This window comes from Leiobunum rupestre, chromosome 7 (genome assembly GCF_980474605.1).
Source record: "Leiobunum rupestre chromosome 7, qqLeiRupe1.1.hap1, whole genome shotgun sequence".
NCBI lineage: Eukaryota > Metazoa > Arthropoda > Arachnida > Opiliones > Sclerosomatidae > Leiobunum > Leiobunum rupestre.
In genome coordinates, this window is record NC_143390.1 from 40,503,559 (window position 1) to 40,528,663 (window position 25,105).

The following is a 25,105-nucleotide window of genomic DNA, read 5'->3' on the forward strand; positions in this document are numbered from 1 at the left end:
AAGTACTTTTGAAAGAAGTCCCTCCCCCCCCCCCCCTTTGCAGGTGATTTAATAGTTTTTTTTATTGGGATTTGTCTAAAATTGAAAAGGGGAATCCCTGGGTAGAAGGACTAGTTTTACTAGTTGTATTTTATTTTTTCTCTACTGAAAACATAAAAAAATAAGAGCTTTTATTACTTTGATTTCAAAAGACGAGGTTTTATGTATGTGAAAAGAATAGTGTGATAATAAAACGATTTTAAATTAGCCAGGTGACATCTATTGACGGTTTTTCAAAGTTAGGCGAAATTCAACTGAAACTGAGCTTTTGTTCATATATATTTTAAAATATTGGCTTATTTAAATCATAATCTAAGTTAAGTAATTTGTTAAAAAAATAATTTAAACCACCATGTATTTCAATGGAATAAAAAAAGTTCTAAAAAAATTCGAATACAGAAGCAAATCTGTATAATTATTAAATAGTAATTAAATTTAAGGTTCCATATTATTTTGGATAATATAACTGATAGAAGCAATGTCACTCCAATTAAACTGGGGAAAAATCGATTGTTTATATTCCTAGTTAGATTTGTTAATCTTTCGGAAAAATTAAATGCGGAAAATTTTCCGAAAAAAGGTTTTTATTCTAGACTAGTCTAGAGGTTTAGTTTTACTTTTGGATTCGAAAAAATGAGGCTAAAATGCCGCTCAATTTAAATTTGCGAACAATAATAAGCTAATCATAGAATGAAGACCTTTTTTTCTTTTTTCCGAAAAATACGGAACATTTTCCGGAAAACGACCTCGGTAATTTTCCGTAAAATTCTCCAACTTACAAATCTATTCCTAACGCTGTTTATAATAATAATTAATAAATTCAATAAAATAAAAAACATTCAAATAAAAAAGTATTTTTATTAAAGAAATAAAGTGCCAACTATATTTCATAAAGTATCAATCAATGGTTTTTGTGTCAACTTCAAATTGATGTTAATAAATTACTGGGAAGCAATCATTTAGAGCGAAGCCAATAACAGTTTGGTTTAAATGCTTTTGTTTACACTAGATGGCGCCAATTTATTCTTTATTTTTTGATTTAAGGGAATAAATACTTGTTCATTTCATACAAAAAGAACTCAGACCTTTTAAGCAATGCTTTATGTAAAAACAAACAAAAGTTTAACTCGCAAATTTGCAATAAAAAGAAAGACAAAAAATTAGACAGCTGCCGCCATCTGGTAATGCTTCTGGTATTTAGAAATCGACCTCTAATGACGTTACCCCTGTGAAGGGATCTTTTTGAATGGGTCATTATTCGTTGCTGTGATTGGACTTCGTAACTAACTCTCGTTATTTTTTATCTTTGCAGGTGCGATTTTATTATGATTTTAAGTACTTTATTTTGAAAAAATGTAAAGTGTCCATTTGGCGACGTTAATCCCTCTTTGAGAGAGGACAGTGTTGGTGGTTTCGCGTCCTTGGATATATCCGGGAAATTGGTTCGAAAAGCAGCAAACCCGCCGGCCAACATGAAGAAATCCAAAAGCTAGAGGACAGCGACAACGCCATGTCGTGGCAACCACCCCGACGGGGTTCGGGTGGTGGTGACCCCGGCGGCAACCTCGGTGGCAACCCTGGCGGCAATCCCGCTAGGGCTCCTCAGATCCAATTCGTGCCGGCGGAACAGACTCAGTGGGTCGGCTTAGAGTCGAGTTGGTCCTCTCAACAGTCGCAGGACGAGGACCAGGATGACCAACCTCAAGGACCTAGTTTGGCCGAAATCGTGGCCAACCAGTCGCAAGAGTACGTCGATGAAAAGGAATTGGAGTTCAGACACACCATTCAACAATTGGCGGGTAAGTACCCACTTCTTTCGTTCTACTCTAGTTATTTCGAGCCTTATCCGATAAAATCGCTTGAAGTATTCGATTTGGTCTGGTATGTGATTTTTAGGGAATACAAAAAGCGTCAATAAAATTATCGAGCGTCGCGAATGTTGGTACGTGTAATTGGAATTTGGAATTTGAAGGGCCCTTTTATAAGCAAATGTTGTTTGGTTTGATCACAGACCACCTACCCCAAGAGGGACATGTATCGCTGGTAGTAATTTATTCTTTTAATATGTCAAATGTGATGCGGCTTTTTTAAGAACACGCCATCTCACGGAAAATAGAGGCAGTTTTAAAGGTACAAAAATGAGCACGAGCAACAATAAAAAAATGTATTGTAGAAGCTGGCTCACGTGCGACGTGTTTGTTTTTATTTCGTAAAATCAAGAACATTCACGCGCTATTTTCTGTTGCCACAAGCTGGGATCGAACCCGGCTCCTCTTGCTGCGAGGCGAAAGTGCTAACCTCTCCGCCACCCCACTTCTCAACATAGTCATTATCTTTAAGGGGGAAGAATACAGTAAAAACCTCTTTTTCGTTCAAGCTGAACGTTTCTGTTTTCACAATTAAATAATTGAATTATATTTTTATTATTAGGCTGAACCTTCCTCTAGTGCTTAAAATAATTTTGATAACTCTAATATTAATAGTTAACGTGGTATAAGGTCCTAACTAAAGGGTAGTTTGGGCACTTGCCCAACTTGTTTAGCTCCGGGGGTCCGAATTAAAACGTAATAACTTAATTACGTTTTAATTTAAAATTGTAAACATTATTTTATTCACTAAACAAGAGGCAGTTCTACACTTAAATATTAATTTATTAATTTAAAATTCGAAATTAAAAGAGTTCAGCTTGAAATAGCGCGAAAGTAGACAATGGCCACTGTAGTCTTCCCCTTATATAGAAATAAATACATTTATTTTAATTTGGTTGTAAATAGTGGCTCTAGTGTAGTATCTTGATGACGCAATTGATGTCACTGTCGCCAGGGAGTCCGACCTAGTGTATTTCAAAAGCCAACGAATATGATTAAATAATTCGGTATAATTGCATTCGGCGTCGCTTTAAGGTCCTTTTCTACGGTCTTGACTCTCTTATTTAAAACAGTTGTCGTCTTAGAACCGAGACTTAGCGCCAAATTTTATTTCGCAAATTATAATAAACATTTCAATCGAACAAAAAGATAAAATATGGAAATTTACACAGCTTTTTGCGTAATTTTTAAAGAGCTTTAATCATGTTACCTAAGCAACGGTTTAATGTTACAAAATAAGTCTTTGATTTTATAACGAATTTATATTGCGAATTATTTTTTATTTTCGTTTTGGAATGTGTTTCTCAACTCCTCTAATTAATTTTTAAATAATTAAAAGTAATTTATTTATCGGGTTAAGTATCTTTTCGTATGAAAAAATTAAACAATTTCGCACTTCTCAACTCATCTAATTAATTTTTGAAAGAATTAAAAGTAATTTATTTATCGGGTTAAGTATCTTTTCGTATGATAAAATTTTCGCACTTCTTCTACGATGGAGGGCGATACTTTACGGGTTTTTTATTTAGTGTAATACGGAAGAGCATCCAAGGGGTTTTCTTGGTAGTCGTCCTTTCATTTAAAACCACTTTGTTAGTATTTGTTACCGGTTAAAATTGAATATGTACGCCACCGTTGAAACTAAACAGACCCTGCTGTGGAATTTAAATAAAAACACGGGTCTGTTTGAATAGGATGCGACCCAATTAAAAAGATATGGTTTTTAATTTCGAGGAGTGTAGTAGCTAAAGGTAGGTGTCCCCTATACGTCCCTACTAGTGTTGTAAGTCGGAAAATTTTCCGTATTTTTCCGAAAAAAAAATAAAAAAAATTTCTTTCCATGATTAGTCTTATATATTATTTGCAAATTTAAATAAAGCGGCATTTTCGCCTCATTTTTTCGAATCTGAAAGTAAAGTTTAAACTGATTAACAATGTAACACTATTAATTTTTTGTAGTATGTTTACTGATATTAGACATTTTATATCGATAAAAAGTTAAAAACCTTTTTAAGTAAATTATGTTTCAAGTTTTTATTTTCCGATTTGCGGAAAATTTTCCGGAAATTTTAACGCATTTTATTTTTCCGGAAAATTAACAACACCAGTCCCTACTAATGTGGACATGGATTTGCACTTCCGTTTTCGCGAGCGGAATCGGCGGGAGCATCCCGCGGCTGCGAGTTCTTTCCGCGTATGACGAAGTTTGACTCGGCACGACTAATTCGAAATGGGTAAAATAAAAACGAAGAGTGGGCCAAGCGAGAAATCCATGTTTTTTGGTGCCCAGCCAACATTAACCAGCTCCTCAAAATTCGGGCGCATAACCTTCTCAATTGGCGGCGACTCTGAAAAACTTGGCACCTTAAGCGGCTCCGCGCCAGAAAGGGAGCAGAATGGAAAAGATTGGCTCGACGACGATGAGTAGCTAGTCTAAAAATGTTCTCTTTCTACGTGTATATCTTTGTCGCGTGCTATCTGGCCCCGCACGCGGATGGCTGCGGGGGGGGGGGGAAGGAACGGATGGTAACTCTCACTCACATTTTTTTGTAGCCAATAGCTTTGGGCAAGAATGTTTCAACGAAGCCAACTGTGACAGTAAAATTTTTAACCCTTTTCAATTTGCCCTATATTCCCAAAATGTTTTCAAATGATGGATCCAATTTTTGATGTTTTTTTTTTACATTCTGGCATCGGCTCTCGTGTGCCTAATACCTGTTCAGACGAGGCTTATAGAACCGGGTTTAGACTCAGTTTAGTAAACTGCGAGAGTTTGTATACTGAAATATTTACGGGGGGAAAAACTTTGGTTTACTAAATCCGACCTCGTCTATAAAAGATCTTGACGTTTAGTTAAAATATTCTTAGCTTTAAGAATTCCTGACAAGTACTTCAAAAACCAAGTAGTTAAGGAAATTAATATTTTGCTATGTTCGAGGTTTTTAATGGAAACTTGTCAAGTGACTAAATGATCGTTAAAAAATTCGCTTAAATTTTGTGTCCAAGAATTGCAAGTGCAAATATTTTTGCATACCACCATAAGTTACATAATATCAATAAGTATGAAATTACTTATTGTTTTAATGCTAATTTCCTGACGAAACCTTTACTTCGACAGTGACATTCTCGCCAACCTCCAACTTGGACTCGCACTTGAACTGAGTAGCGTGTTACCATCTTTGGTAGGCATATTTAGACACTAGAGAGCTCTGTGCTGATAACTTAAAATAGATTGCGCAATAGCTATGAAAATCCTTTTGGTGACAATTTCTCCTAATTGACATACTAATTCTATGTTACTTATGATACCACTTTACTATAATATTACGTTTCTTTATTAAGATAAACTTATTGTTATTATAAATATTAAAACTTTTAGCCATGGTTTATTATAAATTGTTAAATTTAAAAAAAGTTTTTTTCTAAGTCATGAAGTAGCAGCTTTTTTAAAATTTAACAATTTATTGTTATTATGTTATTTATTATACCACTATACTTTAATAATACGTTTGTTTAAGCCCAGTTCACACTATACAATTAATTGGGCCTTTTTATTGAAACCATAGATATAAGAAATGTATATAAAGTTCTAGATAAATTTCGGGGTGTCTAAGCCTAACATAAAATACGGAATTGACACCTAGCAGACACCGAGGAAGGCACGTGACCAAGAGCGCGAGCTCTCTTAGCATTTTAGTACTAAGTGCTTGACCTTTCCGCAGGCCGTAGTCTTTAGACACCATCTATTGGTGACTTTTAGTATAATTTATAAGCAGGAGACAATGGCTCTCGCGACGATAGCACGAGCTTTCTTACCGATAGATAGCGCCTTATAAGGATAGCCTGCAGAAATTACGCGTTTCTGCTAGCTGTCACCTCCGTATTCACTCCCTTTGAAATATTTTATCTAGAACTTTATATACGTTTCCTATATCTATGATTGAAACCAACTAATTGTAAGCAAGAAAATTGTTCAGTGTAAACAGAAAAAGTTGGAACAATGGTTACAATTTTTCTGTTCACACTATTCAATTTTCTCGCTTACAATTAGTTGGTTTCAATTAAGTAGCCCAATTAATTGTATAGTGTGAACTTGGCTTTACTCTTACTAAGAAAAACCGAAATGTTTCTCGGAGATTCCCCCAAAACATCAAAAGTGAGTGGTATTTTAATACCTATTCCCAAAATAAATATCAAGATTTCTTTGGTCTAACCATATTAGGCGTTTGTAAATTAAGTAGCTCGCTAACAAACAACAGCGTTGTTTTTACGAGTCTGGGGGCCGCGGATAGAAAATCGTATAAATATTAGACGGGATTTTAGCTAAAGATGGCACTGAGGAAAGGAGCGTTTTTTTTTCTCAGCGAAAACGGCGTCTCGCGGAACCGGCTGAGCGACGAACTATTTTGGGACGATATCCGCAACCCCTCTTCTCGACTTTAGGCCTATTATATTTACGAAGAACCTTGGATATGCGGCCCCAAAATCCCAGCCTCTCTAATACTAATTAACCAGAAGTGCCTCGCCAGACTATGTTAGCGAACGTCGGATACGTTATAGACAAGTACGGAATGAAGCGACGACGACAGATTATCCTGCAAATTAAATTATTGACGGAGTGAGCGAAGCGAGCGCGGACTTACTACTAGTAGATTCGGGAATATTTTTTGCTTTACATCTACGCCTAGATTAAAATATCTAAAGTCTGCAATCGTATAAATTAATTTTCTGAGGTCTATATATACAGGGTGTTCTTAATAATTAAAAAGCTATTTTTCCTAGGAATTTTATATTTTTAGATCGCATAGCACGCGCAGGGGGTCAGTAGATGAAACAAAACTCAATAACCTTGAATCATGTCCTCAAGGTCATTCAAAATCTATCTCGAGAACCGTTGGGCTTAGAAACTCTATTCCAATTAGAAAGGTGTGGCTCTGAACCCGATGTAAATTGGTTAATAGGAAGCTAAGATAATTAACACCAAAAACAAGAAGATCATAAATAAAAAATTTCAATGACTAATTACCAACATTTAAAATTTATTTCAATTAAGATCAGATTAGGTCGGTTAAAATTAATTTGGATCTTGTGATGGCGAAAACTTTTCGAATTGGAATCGACCTTCCAAACCTAACGGTTTTCGAGATACAATTTGAATGTATAATAATATCAAGTACTTTAAATCAATAGAGTACTTAAGGGGATTTAGGGGTTTCAACCCTTCGAAATGGATAGAGGTAATGTTACCTTAATTTCTAGTCTCAAAACGTTTAAATTCCACCCGGAATAAAATTCTGTATACGCCCTTGCTTTGAAACAAGCGCGTCGATTATAAAACAGAAATGTTTAAACTTCCTGGTTAACGGGCGATTTTAAATAAATGGGCATTTTACAACCAGGTTTCTTAAGTAAAACACTTAATTTGGCAATTCACGAGCTGTTTTAAAGTAGTTAATTATTAAAGTTAGATTTCTACAAAATATTTTAATTTTAACGATATATTTGACTTAAATTTAAGTCTAATATCTTTTCGCATCAAAAAATAAAATTATTTATTATTTTTAATAATAAGCTGCTTAATCTGAGAATTATCGTTTTTTTCGAGAACGTATTCAAGAACCTAAGAACATGGAAGAAAAACATTAGCGAAATTTCGTCTAATTTTTATTAAATTCACGTATAAAAATGGCAAGTATCAAAAGAATAACGAAAGTGGACGAGGATGGTTTTAGAATTTCTTGACTTGCATATTATTATTTACCTGAATCTTGGATAGTAGATTTTACAGGATCGGTAAAAAGCCTGGTTTTTAGCCCCCGTAAACCAATCACACTAAGGTTATTTGAAAAAAAAAACAAGTATCGCTAAGAGTGGACGATACTGTTCGAAAAAAGAAAAAAGATAAACACGAAGTACATTTTTACGCCAAAATGTATTTTTTCACGTTTTTATAGATTAAAGATGATATACTAAATATCAGTTGATAGATTTTATTGAATTAAAAAAACCAAAATTTAAAATTACTAAAATATAAAGCGCAAAAAATTACGTAACAATATCAACCGCATTAGATTGCCATTTTGAAATTTTAAGATCACGTGGTACAAACGACCTTGCAAGACTCCCTCGGAGTCTCTCGAGCTGATTGATACGCGGGATAAATAAAATGCACTGTGGAAGGCTATCGAAAACCTGTCCTCTTAATTTACTGTACATGTCTGAATATATTCTTTTTTATCATATAAAATATTGTACGCTCATAACCCTACGAAAATTTATCAGTTTTTGTCTTTTGAACTTGGTTTATTTTATTTTGAGAACTCCCAATTTTTAAATTAAGTTAGGCCTCTTGACTAAAACGCTTGAATAAAACGAACTAGTCACATAAGTTTATAATATGTATCTCACGATAAAAGTATCGATCTATGAAATTAAAATGAAACGTGTACATTGGCAGGCTCGCAACAGTTTTCAATGGGGTGAATTTTCCTTCAAACCGCGCATATAATAAGTGTATAATATTGTTCAATAAGTTTGTCACTTTGGGGAATATTTTACCGAGAGCTAGTAGCGGAGTGACGTCATCACACGAATAAAATCTCCCCCTAGCGAGGCGCTGGCAAAGGCTACGTGTGACGCGTTAGCAAGCGGACGCCAAACGGCGACGAAGCCCATAATGAAGTTTGTCTTGCGAATAGCTCTCAGTAAAATCTTTGCATGTGAAGAATAGGAAATGTCACACTTATGTAGAAACGTTATACACTTATGGTATTACCTTTCCTATCTATGTAAAATGTCAAAATTACACTACGTTCTAATTATGGTACTCATTGTAAATCATTTTCCTTCCATGATAGCATATTAAACATAAGTGTGCCTCTGTATAACATTTCCATACCAAAATTTTTCATACAATAAGCGGACCCTAAAATACATTAATTCTTATAATCCTTGCACTATTGGAAAGGTTACCATAAAAACGAAATCACGTGATCTTGAAGCCCGAGCTTAACTATTCGCAACCGAAACGAGTCTAGGTGGCGTAACGGCGCTGGCTTCACCGAGGTAGCGCCTATGATCTAGCGTCCGCTACAGACAAATTAAAAAGTTATAAGAACGTTTATTCTTAAATAACCTTTCTCAAAATATAAGCAAACGATGCAAAAATTACATTAAAATATAAGTATCATTATTTATAAAGTCAAATTTACGAATAACGAAGAGGAAAAACTAATGGCGTCCGCTTTAGCCGCTACCTCTCTAGGTTTCAATGGCGAACCAAAGGGGGCGTAGCGATCAAATTCACTAACTTCCGTTTCCTATCTATAAAGCTGATGACGGGTTTTTCGTCACGGAGTTGGGTGTGACGTAATGTACGTCATATCCCGTGAACAAGGTTTCATTAAAGTAAATGCTTTTTGGCATACTTATGAGTAATTATGTTACATATGATGATAGTTTTAGATTATGAATTTCGCCCCCTACTATGCTTTACTTACAAAAAGCATTTTAGAAAATCTGCGGGGGCCAGCTAATGTACATGTTTCATTCGATTAACATTAAGATGAAAATATTGTATATATTTTTTAACTTTCTAAATAAATTTATTATTATTATTATACTTGTCTCTTAAAAATATAGTATACAGTAATAATAGTAAAATTACCATTTTCAATTTATTTTGATTACGCTATAATATTATCATATACATGTTAAAATAATTAATTTATTAGGTTCCTAAAAATATGTTATAAATTATCGTAGTTGCGCTATAATTATCGTAGACTGGCAACGCTGTAGTAAAGCGACAAGGGCGTGTAATAATGTCATATTTCTTTGGGCTCCTCCCAGAGTGCCCCGAAAGTCGTTGCGTGTCCCATTCGGTTATCGAAAGCAGATCCCGGAGGTAATCTCATTCTACATTAGGGCGTTGCTCCGGTAGAGAGCAGCTTTATTTTTGCTCCGTGTTGCTCCGAGGTGAGTGACGGAGCGAGGGAATTTGGAGCAAGTTGCGAATACAAAATTGAGATAAATTGGAGGCGGTCAGGGAATATCAATTTTTTTTATTATAACAAGAATATTCAAGGTGGTAATTGGTCAAAATTTATCGATTTAAAGGGGAACGGTCAAGCTTTAACCGGTTAGATAGCCCTATAGCCCATTAAAAACTAAAATTTATGGCGAAAAACACATAAAAAAATATTGAGTGGTTAATTTTTAATAAAATAAAGAAATTTCGGGAAATCGAAAAGCACGCGTCCGCCGCGACACCTGGTGAGAAGTCACTGAGACAGAAAAACAAGGTAGACGCTAAAAAAATGTTTTTCACGCGCGGCGCGTTCCAGTTATAAGAGACTTAAGCCTAAATTGCGCGATTTTAAAAGTTAAGATAGTTCGCAAATCGCTCATACGGGGTTAGGGGCGCTGGCGGCGGCCTCTAACATGGCGGCGAAAATTCAAACCCAAACACCTGGCGTTATTTTTCGTTTCAACTTTTTGGGCCAAAAGCTATTTTTTCAAGACAAAAAAAGGTACATGTTAGTATATTGAACGTCTTGTTAATCTTTTGATACGGAAATAAGGCCATATTTGGAAAGCTTGGCCGTTCCCCTTTAAATAAAATTGATTTATGGAAAATTTAGGTTTTAGGTTTTAATCTCAAGGAAAAAATAATAAAGCTTAGATATTTTTTATCGAAAATTTTTACCTAAATTTACCCTGAAATACTGCTTTTAAAAAACCCTCCAATATTGGGAGCAGTTTCGGAGCAGCCCCTGTAAAGTGACTCCCCCAAAATCCCACGAGAAAGGCGGAGTAGCCTACCCAAAAAAAATTTATGTTAGATATTTTATCTAACTTCTTACAAAATTTCAAAAAGTAATTTAATACTTTTACCGGAATTATATAATATATAATTGAGAAGAATTTATCTCTGTTCTATTTCCTTCGCAGGTTCACGCTGATTTTCAAAATATGTTTCGGAAGTAAAATATAGGGTGGGGTGAATATCCGTAAGCAGTTTAATTTCTACGTATCACATCGTTAGTCGGAATAATAAGACGTGATTCGGTGTACGCATCCGCAGTTTGGCGGGATAGTCGCCCCAATTGACAACTGCCTAAAGCCTACGAAGATACTGGTTTCATTTTTATAGCCTAGACTTCTGTCTAAGGGTTATATTATATACTTCTGGTTTTACGTAATTGAGGGTTTCGAGAAGCGGTTGGGATTCGAGGGTTTCGAGAAGCGGTTGGGATTCGAGGGTTTCGAGAAGCGGTTGGGATTCGAGGGTTTCGAGAAGCGGTTGGGATTCGAGGGTTTCGAGAAGCGGTTGGGATTCGAGGGTTTCGAGAAGCGGTTGGGATTCGAGGGTTTCGAGAAGCGGTCGGGATTCGAGGGTTTCGCGGGATTCGAGGGTTTCGAGCACCAGTCGGGATTCGAGGGATTCGGGAAGCGGTCGGGATTCGAGGGTTTCGAGCATCAGTCGGGATTCGAGGGTTTCGAGCATCGGTCGGGATTCGAGGGTTTCGAGCATCGGTCGGGATTCGAGGGTTTCGAGCACCGGTCAAGATTCGAGGGTTTCGCGGGATTCGAGGGTTTCGCGGGATTCGAGGGTTTCGAGCACCGGTCGGGATTCGAGGGATTCGGGAAGCGGTCGGGATTCGAGGGTTTCGAGCACCGGTCGGGATTCGAGGGTTTCGAGCACCGGTCGAGATTCGAGGGATTCGGGAAGCGGTCGGGGTTCGAGGGTTTCGAGCACCAGTCGAGATTCGAGGGATTCGGGAAGCGGTCGGGATTCGAGGGTTTCGAGCACCGGTCGGGATTCGAAGGATTCGGGAAGCGGTCGTGATTCGAGGGATTCAGGAAGCGGTCGGGATTCGAAGGATTCGGGAAGCGGTCGTGATTCGAGGGATTCAGGAAGCGGTCGGGATTCGAGGGATTCGGGAAGCGGTCGGGATTCGAGGGATTCGGGAAGCGGTCGGGATTCGATGGTTTCGAGCACCGGCCGAGATTCGAGGGATTCGGGAAGCGGGCGGGGTTCGAGGGTTTCGAGCACCGGTCGAGATTCGAGCGTTTCGAGAACCGGTTGGGATTTGTCCCACCTCTAGTTATTATAACCAAATACGCTCGCATCTTTGTAACGCTCGCGTCAAAAAATTACTTTGTATCTTTTCACAACCACGATTTTTTCCATGTCAAGGAGAGGCTTCAAAAAAAGTTGAGATGTTAAAATTGCGTCAGTCTCTATTTTGAATGGTTTTTTTATAGCGTAGTGCTACGGAATAAATCTCATCCTCATCCTTGAACTACTAGTCTAAGCGTACTTTATCATTTCTCATAGCGTTTAGCAATCCAAATAAAAGAGCTCTCACGAGGAAAAAATACTTCGACACATTTATCAGTGTGTTAATCCATTTTTTTTTAGGAAATACTTTCGGACCAATTTAGGGAAGGAATTCCATCGTGGAGGACCCCTGGAATTATCTGGTAGCGCGAATCGTGACCTAACGCTTTGGCGAAAGAAGCTCCGAATCACGATTTGCCATTTATTACGAAACGCCATTAGTTCAAAGATCGAACGACTTCCGGTTCGTGTATTCCGCCCGCTTAAAGACAAAAAGGTGACTTTTTAGGCCTTTGAGTAAACCCAATTTACCTCCGCACGCGACTAACACGTGGTTTTCTTTTTCCTATCTTTCCGCGCCACGCTCCTTAATTGGCGGCTGCAACGCGCCATCTATACGTAAGGGGATAAACTAAAATTGTCGTTTCATTCGAAAAAATGAAGATACTCTAAAGAAAAATAATTTTTTTATACTAAATGGTCTAAGACCTGGTTTCCAAAGTATTTAAAAATGTTTCGGTAGAAATTTAATTGCACAGGGATATGAACTTATTTTTTAACCATATTTTTACCATTAGTCAAGCACGTAGATATAGAAAGTCTAAGGGGGGGACGGGTTATAACACAACCAGATGAAATCGCGAGCGCGAAATTTTTCGTTAGCAATAACGCATATTTAAAGTGCTGGCTAGACTCGGGACGAGTGACAATGACATTTCCGCACGTGTATCAAACGAAGTTTTTTAATACATTTGCGAGAAAATGATAACAAAACAAAGAACAAAATTGATATTGTTTTGCAAAATTTAATATTTTTATTCGAAAAGGATAATGTTAAAGTAGTAATTATTAAAATATGCAATTCTAGTATTTTAGCACATTATGTGTATAGCTAAAGTTAATATATTTAATATATTAATATATTTTACTGTGCTGCGTTGCGTTGCGGATATTTCAATTCATTTTCACGTCTTACTGTTTATTTCTGAATGTTGCGCTCCTTTCGTAAGGAAGGAATCGAGTCCTAAGGGGGGGGGGTTGAACATCTCGTTTCCGAACTAGAAGTATGCGGAGGGATACAGATTTGTTAATGCGATATGTGGCCGGAAAATATAGTTCATACCAATATTCATACTTCAGGTGTTCAAATCAGCAGTTAAATCACTTGAAATAACGTAGATTTAGTAGCTTTAATAACTTTAATCAATTAAATATTGAAATCATGCACTTGAAATTTGAAATCATATCTTCAAAATTTCTAACATTGAAATGGTTGGATAGCCCCTCGATTCATACGCGAGCAGTAGCGGCGAAAACATTTGAAAATGCAGACGATTCTTAACATTTTAGCTCGTAGAATTCCCATAGGATTTTTCTGGGGATTTTAAATTTTGAGAGACTCGCCTCGTTTTGATTGAACTTCGGTATTGCGCAATGATTTTTAAATTCCAAACATTAAAACCGAGGCCTAGCACAAATACAGGTCCCAAAGGCGGGGAATTCATTTCCTCGCCTTAAAATTTTCGTCGATTTTAAAAGTAGATTACGAGCGAAATAATTAAGGGAAAATTATGAAAGTAGTCTTAAATAAAACCTGGAAACTTACTAAAAATCATATGAAAAATTCAAAGTTGAGTACAAACACTAATATTATTAAAAAGTCTCCGAATTGCAACACAGTTAGGAAAACAAATTCCCGTAGGAAAAGCATTGGGGAGAAAAACCAATTTTCCCGAAAATTTATCCGCTTAGACTCAGTTCGTGTCTCCGCCGTTCGGCAGAGCCACTTGATTTTTGAACCCCTCCTCTTCTATGGAGATGTCCGCTCCTATTGACTGAACGCAGTATCAGTCACGTGCTTCCTCCATGCTTCTGGTTTTAGTAAATCAGTTGCTTTGCAGAGGCTCCAACTTGTAATTGAATAATGGTGTTTTTCTTTGGGTTGCTCCGAAACTGCTCATAACTGCAAACTCTGATTCATTTCGCCTTTTGTAAATTAACGGAAATCTGCAAAAGTACATGGTAATTCTTTCGTAAAATATTTCTTATATACTTATTTTTCTCTCCATAACCTTATTAGCGTTGCAATCGTTATTATTTGTGCGTGGCCATAAGTAAATTATTTTACCATAAGTATTATCATATGTAACATAATCACTCATAAGTATGCCATAATAGTATTTTCGTTAATGAAACCTTGTTCATGGAATATGACGTAAATTACGTCACTTACAATTCCGTGACGAAATACGCGTCATCAACTTTACTGATTGGAAACGGAAGTTAGTGAGAATTCCTCGCGCGTTTCTGGCTTTGCCCATGTCAAGTTTAGTTCGTGCCTCGCGATCACGTGATTTCATTTCCATGGTAACCTTTTCAATAGCGCAAGGATTATAAGCATTTTTGCATTTTTGGGTCCGCTTAATGTATGTTCCGCGTGAAACAAGGTCTCATTGAATGTTTTTCAATGGAAATGTTATACAGAGGCATACTTATGAGCAGGGTTAGCAAAAAATCGGATTTTTTCGGAAAAAATAAAAAAATCCGATTTATACGATAATTATCGGATTTTTTGATAATTATCCGATCATTTGATAATAATCCGATTATTTGGATAATTATCGGATTATTTGGATAAATATCTGATTTTTTTGATAATTATGAATATTTGGAATTTAAGTTTAAAAATTTTACGATGATTCCGATGAATTAACAACATTGCCTTTTCAAGTTTCAAAAAAATTTCAAATTTTAAAGTTTAAAATTTGATAAAATTCATTTTGGATAGTTGTAAACATTACATAAATGCGAGCATAAATGTCATAAATACTTAATACTGCTGTATATTGCTTTCAAAATTATTAAATTTAACTTTAAAAACTGTTTTCAGATATTTTAATTTAATTCGATAATTATCATGATTTTTTCATCGGATAAATATCGATAATTATCATGATAATTATCATTGATAATTATCCATCGATAATTATCGACCAGCCCTGCTTATGAGTGATTATGTTACATATGGTATTATAAGACACACAACCTAATTCCACTATTGATAATCCAGATTCTTTAATTTGTCTGTAGATAACCAAAAGCAGGGCGCCGGCTGTCATATAATTCCTATATTTTCCTATAATTCTGAAACTGTCCTATCAAGTCCTATAAATCCATTTTATATTCAATATTTCCGATATTCTCATAAACTCTTAGATCATATGGCGTTACGTGAAATTAATATTAGCCAATGGGCGTAGTTGGCAGTGTTGTGGAAGGTACCTCGTAAGCAAAACCTTTTTTTTTTGGTAAATTTCATCAGCTCTTCGTAACTGCGCAACATCTTGGAAATAGAACGTTGCTTAAGATTTTCATTTCTCTTCACCAGAGGGAGAAGCTTTAGTTATTTTCCCAAGTCCTATCGCTCATTTTCGCAAGGACGTCTGCTTTTCAAATTCGCAGACATTTGCCGAATATTTCACCTACTGCCCTTATAAAATTATTTTTTTAGTTAAGTCCATTGTTAGTAGGAGGAAGGATTTGTTTGAACAAATATGTAAAATTTGGCGAATACCCGCTGGGAATATTTGACGAGCCCCTTTTTTGAGTGGGCGAACTTGATGATTTTCGCGTAACGGCTTACCTCAAGCCTTACGTAAAAGCGGTAAAGATAATTAGTTATGCGGGTATAAAAACCTCAATTACCTTCGATGCGTTTATAATTCAAGGTCTAATTGTTATTATCGTATGCGAATAAAAATCTATACCAGTTTTCAGTTTCCAAATATTTCTAATATTGACATGTTATTTCTGTAGCTTTAGATTTCCCTTATTTTTTGATTTTCTCAGAAGAAATCAATATTTATCAAGATTTTTTAAATTTCCGATAATTATCCGGATTTTTTAAATTTCCGATAATTATCTGGATTTTTTAAATTTCCGATAATTATCCGGATTTTGGAAATTTCCGATAATTATTCTGATTTTTTAAATTTCCGATATTTATCAGGTTTTTTAAATCTCCGATATTTATCCGGATTTTTTAAATTTCCGATAATTATCCGGCATTTTTTAATCCGATATTAATCAGGTTTTTTAAATTTCCGATTTCCGATAATTATTCAGATTTTTTTAATTTCCGATATTTATCAGGTTTTTTAAATTTTCGATATTTATCAGGTTTTTTAAATTTCCGATAATTATCCGGATTTTTTAAATTTCCGATATTTATCCGGATTTTTTAAATTTCCGATAATTATCCGGATTTTTTAAATTTCCGATAATTATCCGGATTTGGGAAATTTCCAATAATTATTCTGATTTTTTAAATTTCCGGTATTTATCAGGTTTTTTAAATTTCCGATAATTATCCGGATTGTTTAAATTTCCGATAATTATCCGGATTTTTAAATTTCCGATAATTATTCTGATTTTGGAAATTTCCAATAATTATCAGGTTTTTTAAATTTCCGATAATTATTCGGATTTTTTAAATTTCCGATATTTATCCGGATTTTTCAATAAATGTTTTTTCAAAATTACAATTAGTTGTATGCTTATATTTTACATAATACACACTATCGTAATGAAAGTTATTACTAATCTTGGTATAGACGGTGGGTGGTTTAAAATTGGACCTCCCAGTATGCCTTTTCCAACAGGTGACTAAAATGAATATTATCTACCGTGAATAAAAAGCGTATAAAATTTTCGCTGATGATATTTTGTACCGTTTCTCTCTGGTAAAAACTTTAACCAACCTTCATATAATCCTATATACAGGGTGACCGATATAGCTCGAACTGGTTTATTTATTATACATTTCACTTATACAGCGTTTCAATTTTTACATTTTCTAGTGAATTTCTGACTAACGCGAATTACGGTACTTCTACTATAAATTAATTTATGTAAGTATTGTTACACTTTTTGCACCAAAACTAACTATTTTCCACTATTGAGAGAGCCTGGTTCGATCCCAACCTAATTGTGGCACTGAGTGAAAACTTGGAACCAGTCCTTCTGCGTAGAGTATGCAAGTTAATTTCCCACTGGTTAAAGGGGTTTTCCCCTTGTTCCTAAGTTTCCCCTTTCCATATAAACTTGTTAAGTTAACGGTAATAGGGAGTGTAGGGAGCTGTTGGCTCGCGTGGTATGAAGGGCTTGCCACCACCCTCCTACTCATTGTAACCCGGCCAAATGTTAAAAGGCATTAAAGTCGCAATCTGACTTATGCCTAAGGTGGTGCTTTAGGTATTAGCAGGTGTTTTCTTTTCGCCTGTTCTCGGACTAAAACTGTACTCTTTTTACCCTAAAACGTTTTATTCGCCTGTTCCGGGGATGATGCCCATATGCTATTCGCTTTTTCCGGAGTATTAGGGCTACTCTTTTTACTCCTTCTGAAAAGGAGGTGTAAAGGAGTAAATCGGATTTGGTCGTCTGCTAGCCCGAATTTATCTGCATAAAAGGACACAGGCAGCCATTTTGGAAAAACGTTTTTACTCCAAACTATTCGCCACCACAGAATCGGAGTAAAATGACGTCTTAGCGTTAGTCTTCTTACCCTACTCCGAAATCCCGGAACAAGCGAACAGAAGTCACCTACTAGCGCCATCGCGTTTTGGGGACCTGAACTATCTCCTATGAAGCACGCCCTTCAAAAATCTCTTACAAATTTTAACATTACTGGAAGAGGAAGAAACGCCTCTCATAGCGAAGCGACTTTACACTCTCTGATAATAACGAGTTTTGGGAAGCGGAACTGTACGCCTAAGTTACGAGCAAAGACTATGCTATGTTGGAATCTCAAATAAAAATAACGAAAAATTGTTTTTTCCAATAAAATAATTAAAAATATTTTTCCAATAGTTCTTTTGATAAAGTAACATGGCCTTCTTGTTAAAATGTTGCTCTTACGTCACAGTCTCTTACTTTACATGGCTACGAGCGCACCCTACAGTCACAAGCAGTCGTGTAGACAAGGGGGGGGGGTTCCGGGTCCAATTCCCCGTTGGGCCTTCCTTTGACTGTACTAAATTCCCACCCCCTTCTCGACCCCCCTCTTACCATTCACATATTTCGAACTCCCCCTTGACGAATTTCTGGCTACGCCACTGGTCACTAACAATATAGGTTTAAGAATTTACTAATTAAGCTGCGCCTTGTGACGTAAGAGCAATATTTTAACAAGTTGGGCAAGGCCACTTTTTTATATAAAATCAACTATTGGTCAAAATAAAGACTGAATTGTTTTATGTTGGTGGTTATTGAGAATCAAGCAAATCGAGACACCCTGTAGGTCCTTCTTCGCCAACTTATTACCTCGAAATTAACCAAATTATACGTTAAAGTTTCAAACTTAACGTTTTGAAAATTGTCTTTGGAAAAAGTGGACGATGAAAGGCCCGTCGTGGAGCTGGTCTGTCTATAATTATATTATATTATAACGCGTGCCTAATTAAAATTCTCCGAAGGCAAAAACTGAATCGTAATTTTGGTTAAAAGGGAAGAGGTGTTCCGCAGATCTTTATTGTTTTAAGATGGATAATTTCAGGTTAGGGGGACAGAACGACCTTCACAAGAAAACGGTTTTTGCTTATCTTCGTCCCACTAGCTTTTTTATTATAACGTTTTTATTATATATGAGAAAGGATTAGGCCCGCGGCTATAGTAATAAAATACGTATATTAATTGTAGAGGAACGTGTGTCTATTATGTCCGTTTTTTTTTAAATAAAATCTTTTCTCGTTTATATAGTTCTTTGCGTAAATTTCGATTCAGTTGAAGTTTCAAAACAATGGCTAAAAAATGATTAATACTCTTATTTATTACGCAGAAATTTCGTAATAAATAATTTTAAAAGGGAAATTTAATTTACCCTTGGTGAGCTTTTAGCCCTCGCTTGGCTAGACTGAAGTCTGTCATCTGTCAAATTAAGGTGTGTTTAGTTGATACCGCAAGGTCCGAAACCGGTGTACAAGATTCTAGTTTTTACTGAACGAAAGTGATTACGTTACTGATTACGGATTTAGCTCTACCATATGCTTGTAATCGGTGTAATAGGTTATAGGAAGTGGCTAGCCCCTCAACAAGGTCAAATAACTAATTGTATAGACAATATTTGGGAATATTTTTTATTAAAAAGTAATATTAAAACTCAAGTTTTGGTAAATTTGAGTTCCAAAGACTTTAAGGAAATACTTAATAATAATCAGCTAGGCTAATACCAAGGCACCACCTTAGGCCCAAGACATCTAGCGACTTATAATGCCTTTAAACGGGTGGCCGGGTTACAATGCGTAACTAACTATTACCGTTAACCTCTACAAGTTTTTTTTTAAGAGTACTATATTCTTATTAACTTTTCCGTATGATGAAATAGTGTATTTATAGGCGAGGTAAAAATATTTTTCTTCAGATAATATTAAAAGGTCTACGATAAACCTTACGTTCGTTATCATCGGGTAAGGAAAAATATCGTAATTAACAATGAAGCAATCGTACCACCCAATTTATAAATTTTCCGATCCCCACTACAGCGTACAGTATACTGAAAAATACCTACTCTGCATTTAGTATAGTTTTTGAAATATTTAACTTGGAAAGCGTTTGATATCCTCCGAAGTTAGTTGACTGACTTTAAATATTTAATTGGGGTCAAATAATTTAAATACTGGCGGTACATATTAATTAGTTTATTTGGGAACGTAATAAATTATCGCGAGGAAAGTTTCCGAACGAGTATGCAGTCGAAATAACAAAACTGCGTACTTAGCGATAAATTATGCAAATCTATTTGAAATTGTGGTTTCCGTTTCCCGCTTCCACGTAGAGAGAGTCGGGAGCCAACATCAAAGAGAATAAATATTGGAAAAGGCGCCTCGAAAATAAATACTCCTGGCGTGGGCGTGGGCCTACCGAAAAACAGCTCCAGGTTCTTCGCTGGATCGACTGGATCCCCACAGATGAAACCGCCATCGAGTGCCGTTTCGCATCGCGTAGCACACCCGACTCCGCAGAAAAGCCAAAGATCACCGATTTCGCGCGCCAAAGTACGTAGACTGTACTTTACCCCCGTATTATTCGTAAACTAACGGGTTAACGAGTCGAGGATGTCATTTTTATCCGTGACAACTTCGGGAATTAGCTGACTAGCCGAAGATGATACGAGGCCGCATTCCGCCGTTGTTTGGGCTGTCGAGTACGTGGACTGGCTTGGGTAAATAGGCCTATTATAATCCCATTGATAGATACAAACTATTCACTGTATTTTTGATGACGCACTTTTTTAAAAGATCAAATTAAAAAGAAATTTAAATTTGAAAAATATTTTTTAAACAAAATGTACAAATGGTGTATATCGTTGGAAAGGGCATACATAGCTGAGTCAAATGACACCATTCGCAACTCTGTAGCTTAATTAGAACAGCTGCTATAGGGATTAGAAAATATACCAGTCACGTGATTTTGGCAATTTTTTGAAAATTTTAAACAGCCATATTTCGAAAACCGTTTGAGATAATTCAATATAACTTTGAATTTTCGTTGAAATCTCTAGACACTATCTATATGCAAAATTTCATTAAAATCCGAGATGGTTAGGTTTTTGAGTGTGTTGATTTCACATTGGACGATTTGATCAACACGAACCAGATGCGTTGCAGTCTTCCGTTGTTAGATTAGGGCGTCTATACTTAAAGGGAGTGGCGCTGGATTTAACTATCGAGTCGCTGATGGGAGTGGCTCTTGAAATAACGGGTGAACGAAGTAGGACATCTCTTATTTTTAGCATTGGAGGGATTTAGGCGTTGACGCGAGCGTCTGAGACGTACCGCGCTAGTCTAGACTCTTCCGTTCGTTGCGTGGGCTGCTTAAACTCTGTAGTTTCTGTCCTGATGACACCATCTAGCATTAGCATCTGTTTCAAATTGCATTTTCTACCATATTTTTTGGCTGTGGGTCAAGTGGATTGTAGGAGAAAAAACTAATACCTAGATATTCCGGTACCTAAAAATATTCTTTGTAGCGAAAGTTTATCTGCTTTGGAAATTTTTACTACCGCCATCTTTGTTCACCTTTTGCAATTAAAAACCAGCCGAACTGACTCTACGAAGTTAGCGAGGGTGGGACCACAATCTAATATCATACTCCCAAAGCGGTACTCTTATCGAGATGGTTTCATTACTTGAAATAACAAACGTTAAGATTGTAATATGTAAAGAAGATAAACATACAGTATAATCTTTCATTTATTTAACACAATTCATTTATATTGTGGTTACCCGTGTCTTGACAGTGCTAGCAACGACAGGTATTCTTATTAAGTCTCAGGTATAGGGTAAACATTACTTCCACCCTTATCAATTCAATCAGGTACTATCGACTAAGACTATCATAAAGGTTATAAGTTTTTTTACGATGTGAAAAATAGAGGTAAGGCGGTGTTTTAAAAAGGGCAAAATTGAAATGGATGCTTGTAAAAGATATGCAAAATATTCAAATTGATTTCCTGTCTCACACCGAATCTGATAAGGATAATTTAGGTAATTAGAACAGTTTAAAAAAATTTAAAATTCATATTTTGTAAACGAAATATTTTTATCTTAAAATAAAGTCAGTTGCTATAAAATTCGCCTTTTTTATAGCCAGGTTTTTTCCGATTCACGAATATTGGGGCATTTAGGGGGACGCGCAAAATTCTTCGAAATCTCTCGGAATTTTTTCTCAGATTCCTTATCTCGAGAAACTTGTATAAACGTATTTTATAATGTTAGACTGCCAGAAGAGCGCATTCGAGGAAGGGGGGGGGGAGGGAGGCTCTAGTGTTGTATAACAAGCTTCGAGATTCAGTCACCAGGGGGTGCTCCCATCTATTTTAATGGGGGTTTTGCGCTATTTCACCTCGGGGGTTTGTTTGAAAGAATCGCGGTTTCTTCCGTTTTCCTTTTTTTTTGCCGGCTCTGAGATTTTGTACTGCCAGCGCCATCATGTAAAACTCTTTTGAACTAATTCTGACTTTTTTTTTTAAATCTTCAATAATATTTAAAGTGTACTTTTACGGTGTAATAAAAGTATAGTAAATAAATTATTCAACATTTATTGTTAATCGAATAATATTCTAAATCTTAAACTAGCAATCCTTATGGAATTATCGATTTTTCTTGTGTCGTAATTAAGCCTTGTTCATACCATGAGTCATTTAAAGTGTAGCTTTCGAAGCTAAACCTTTAAAGATGCACCCTTTACCATGGCGCTACCTAGCGTGGAATAACGACACTAAAAGACACGGGTAAATGTACGGCAACTAATTAAAATACCGGTATAAAAATACACAAATCAAAGTGACATTTTATTAGTGACCTTTAATTTTTACCCACTAACCAACGGGATAAAAACGAAACAAGTTGGTCGCAACCATAAGCTTGACTCCCTTTTGATCTGCCGCCCCCTTATTTACCTATTTTCAGAAGTATATAAGCTACTCTTATGAGAGAAGTTTCCAACTTCCTATCCTGATAAAGTTATTTGCTTGAAATGCGTACCGTCGCCAGGCTCCCGTTGAATTTTTGAAAAACGTTTAGTAAGATCATAAGTAACATAATGTTATTAATAATAAGTCAGACACTTCCTATTGTTTTAATGCTAATTTTCTGGCCGAACCTTTTTTCGACACTGGGATTCTCGCCAAGTTCCGACGTGTAGTAGTATATTTAACTTTGCGTGTATTGAGACACTGGGTTTTGAGATCTAAACCTGCAATAGCTCTGAAAATAAGTTCGGTGATAATGTTTGCTAATTGACATACTTAATGTTATTATATTATGTTATTATTTCTGAAGTGGTGGTAATATTTTCTAATAGTTATTTCTATAATGTAACGTGGCCTTCTGATTTAAATATGGCTCTGACGTCACAGTCTCTTACTTTTAAAAGTCTACGAGCTACAGTCGCCAGAGGAATATAGGATTTTATAGCGCGCGTGCAAATCACCCGTGCGAAGAATATATTATATTTATATTTATTTTTATTCCTTTAATTTTATAGAAACAACTATTGACATACTTATTGTTATTATATTACTTATATTAGAAGTTTATAATATACTCGCTCGATGACTTAGGCCTAAGGTGGTGCCTTGGGTATTAGCCTAGCTGATTATTATTATTATTATACCTAGATCTTACTATATTTTATTAATTTTGAACTACGACATCTCGCGTCGACATACGGCTATGAGGGAATTTCAAAATTGGAAACTGCTATCTCGATGAACTCTTGTTCATAAAGGGATTCCACTTGCATGGAAATTATCTTTTTCTCTCCCCTTTGGCATTTTTACTAGTGCCATGTAAATGTTATATAAAAGCGGCCAAAATTTGACGATACGTTGACGGAATATCAAATGATCCTTTTCGGTAATGGGTCCTCTCTTCCAGCTTTATACGAGGGGGGTCACGTGAATCGCGCGTGCCAATTACGTCCGTGGTACATAAACATTCTATATAGTTAAGGCCCGCTCGCCAACTATACGGGTAGCTGATGTAATCTGTTCGGTAAAAACCTTGGCTGTCTGTGTATATACGTAGTCAAATGGAGTTTAATTTGGCTAAGCCGATATTTAATATTTGATTTAATGTTTTTTGGTGGTGTTGTGTTGGTCGTATTTATTTGTAACTGGTTTAACCGAATTTTTTAATTAATTGAATACGTGGTTTTCAATCAATTTGTTTCGTATATTTTAAGAGTGGGCTTACAAGTTTTGTAACTAAGATAGAATAGAACATCACGTTTAATGTGCACATCAACAGTACAGACCTTCTAGAATGTACACAGAAATTGGACAATAATTAGAAATTCCTATAAATTGGACAATATTTAAAAATTCCTATAAATTGGACAATATTTAGAAATTAATATAAATTGGACAATATTTAGAAATTCCTATAAATTGGACAATATTTAGAAATTAATATAAATTGGATAATATTTAGAAATTCCTATAAATAGGACAATATTTAGAAATTCCTATAAATTGGACAATATTTAGAAACTCCTATAAATTGGACAATATTTAGAAACTCCTATAAATTGGACAATATTTAGAAACTCCTATAAATTGGACAATATTTAGAAATTCCTATAAATTGGACAATATTTAGAAATTCCTATAAATTGGACAATATTTAGAAATTCATGTAAATTATAAATCACAATATTTAAACATAAATTACAAAAAAGAAACTTGGATATACATTTTAACAAATCAATTTTTAAGATTCAAAATATCTTATTTACAGGATAAAATATCATTTTTGTCTCTGAAATCGTTACAGGTCATTTGGAATCTCGTTAAAGGAGATGAAATGTTATTTTTAGAAAATGCTAACCACCATATAATAATTTAGGTCTTCTAAAATTAGGGGTTTACAGGGGTACTTCCGGTACTTACCGGAAGTTAAAATGCCTAAAACACCCCAAGACGATAAATCGACCGAGTTGCTGTTCCTCTTCTATATTTTCTATGATACTACACAGACGGGGTTCCTTTTATTTAGATTATACATGTACCCTCTGTTAAATAAGTCTTCAGCCGTTGGGAATTTGGCATTTATTTGCGATTATCTCAAAAACTATGAATGATAGCAAGTTGAAACCAATTTTATTTTTAAGATTTTACTAATATCCTTCATACCTATGTCTTAATTCACGTGTAGCATTTCCATATCCGCCGGAAACGCCAAATATCGTTTTTGACAACTTTTTTAATAATGATTTTACGCCCCTGAAACCTGCATTTTTGGATTCTAAAGGGTTGATTCATATTTAGAAAGTGCCATTGTTATCCGGCTACATC

The 25,105-nt window shown here is 35.6% G+C and overlaps 1 protein-coding gene across 3 annotated transcripts in view; it reads left to right on the forward strand.

Annotated features, from left to right (window-relative positions):
- The window catches only part of Msp300 (Muscle-specific protein 300 kDa), a 121,646-nt gene that overhangs the window by 9,958 nt on the left and 86,583 nt on the right, over positions 1 to 25,105 (forward strand). For all 3 annotated transcript variants that reach the window (XM_090154641.1, XM_090154642.1, XM_090154643.1), the window contains exon 2: positions 1,352 to 1,838. In XM_090154641.1, coding sequence (XP_090010767.1) covers positions 1,550 to 1,838 — 289 coding nt within the window. In that variant the 5' untranslated portion in view covers positions 1,352 to 1,549. The remainder of the gene's footprint in view (positions 1 to 1,351; positions 1,839 to 25,105) is intronic.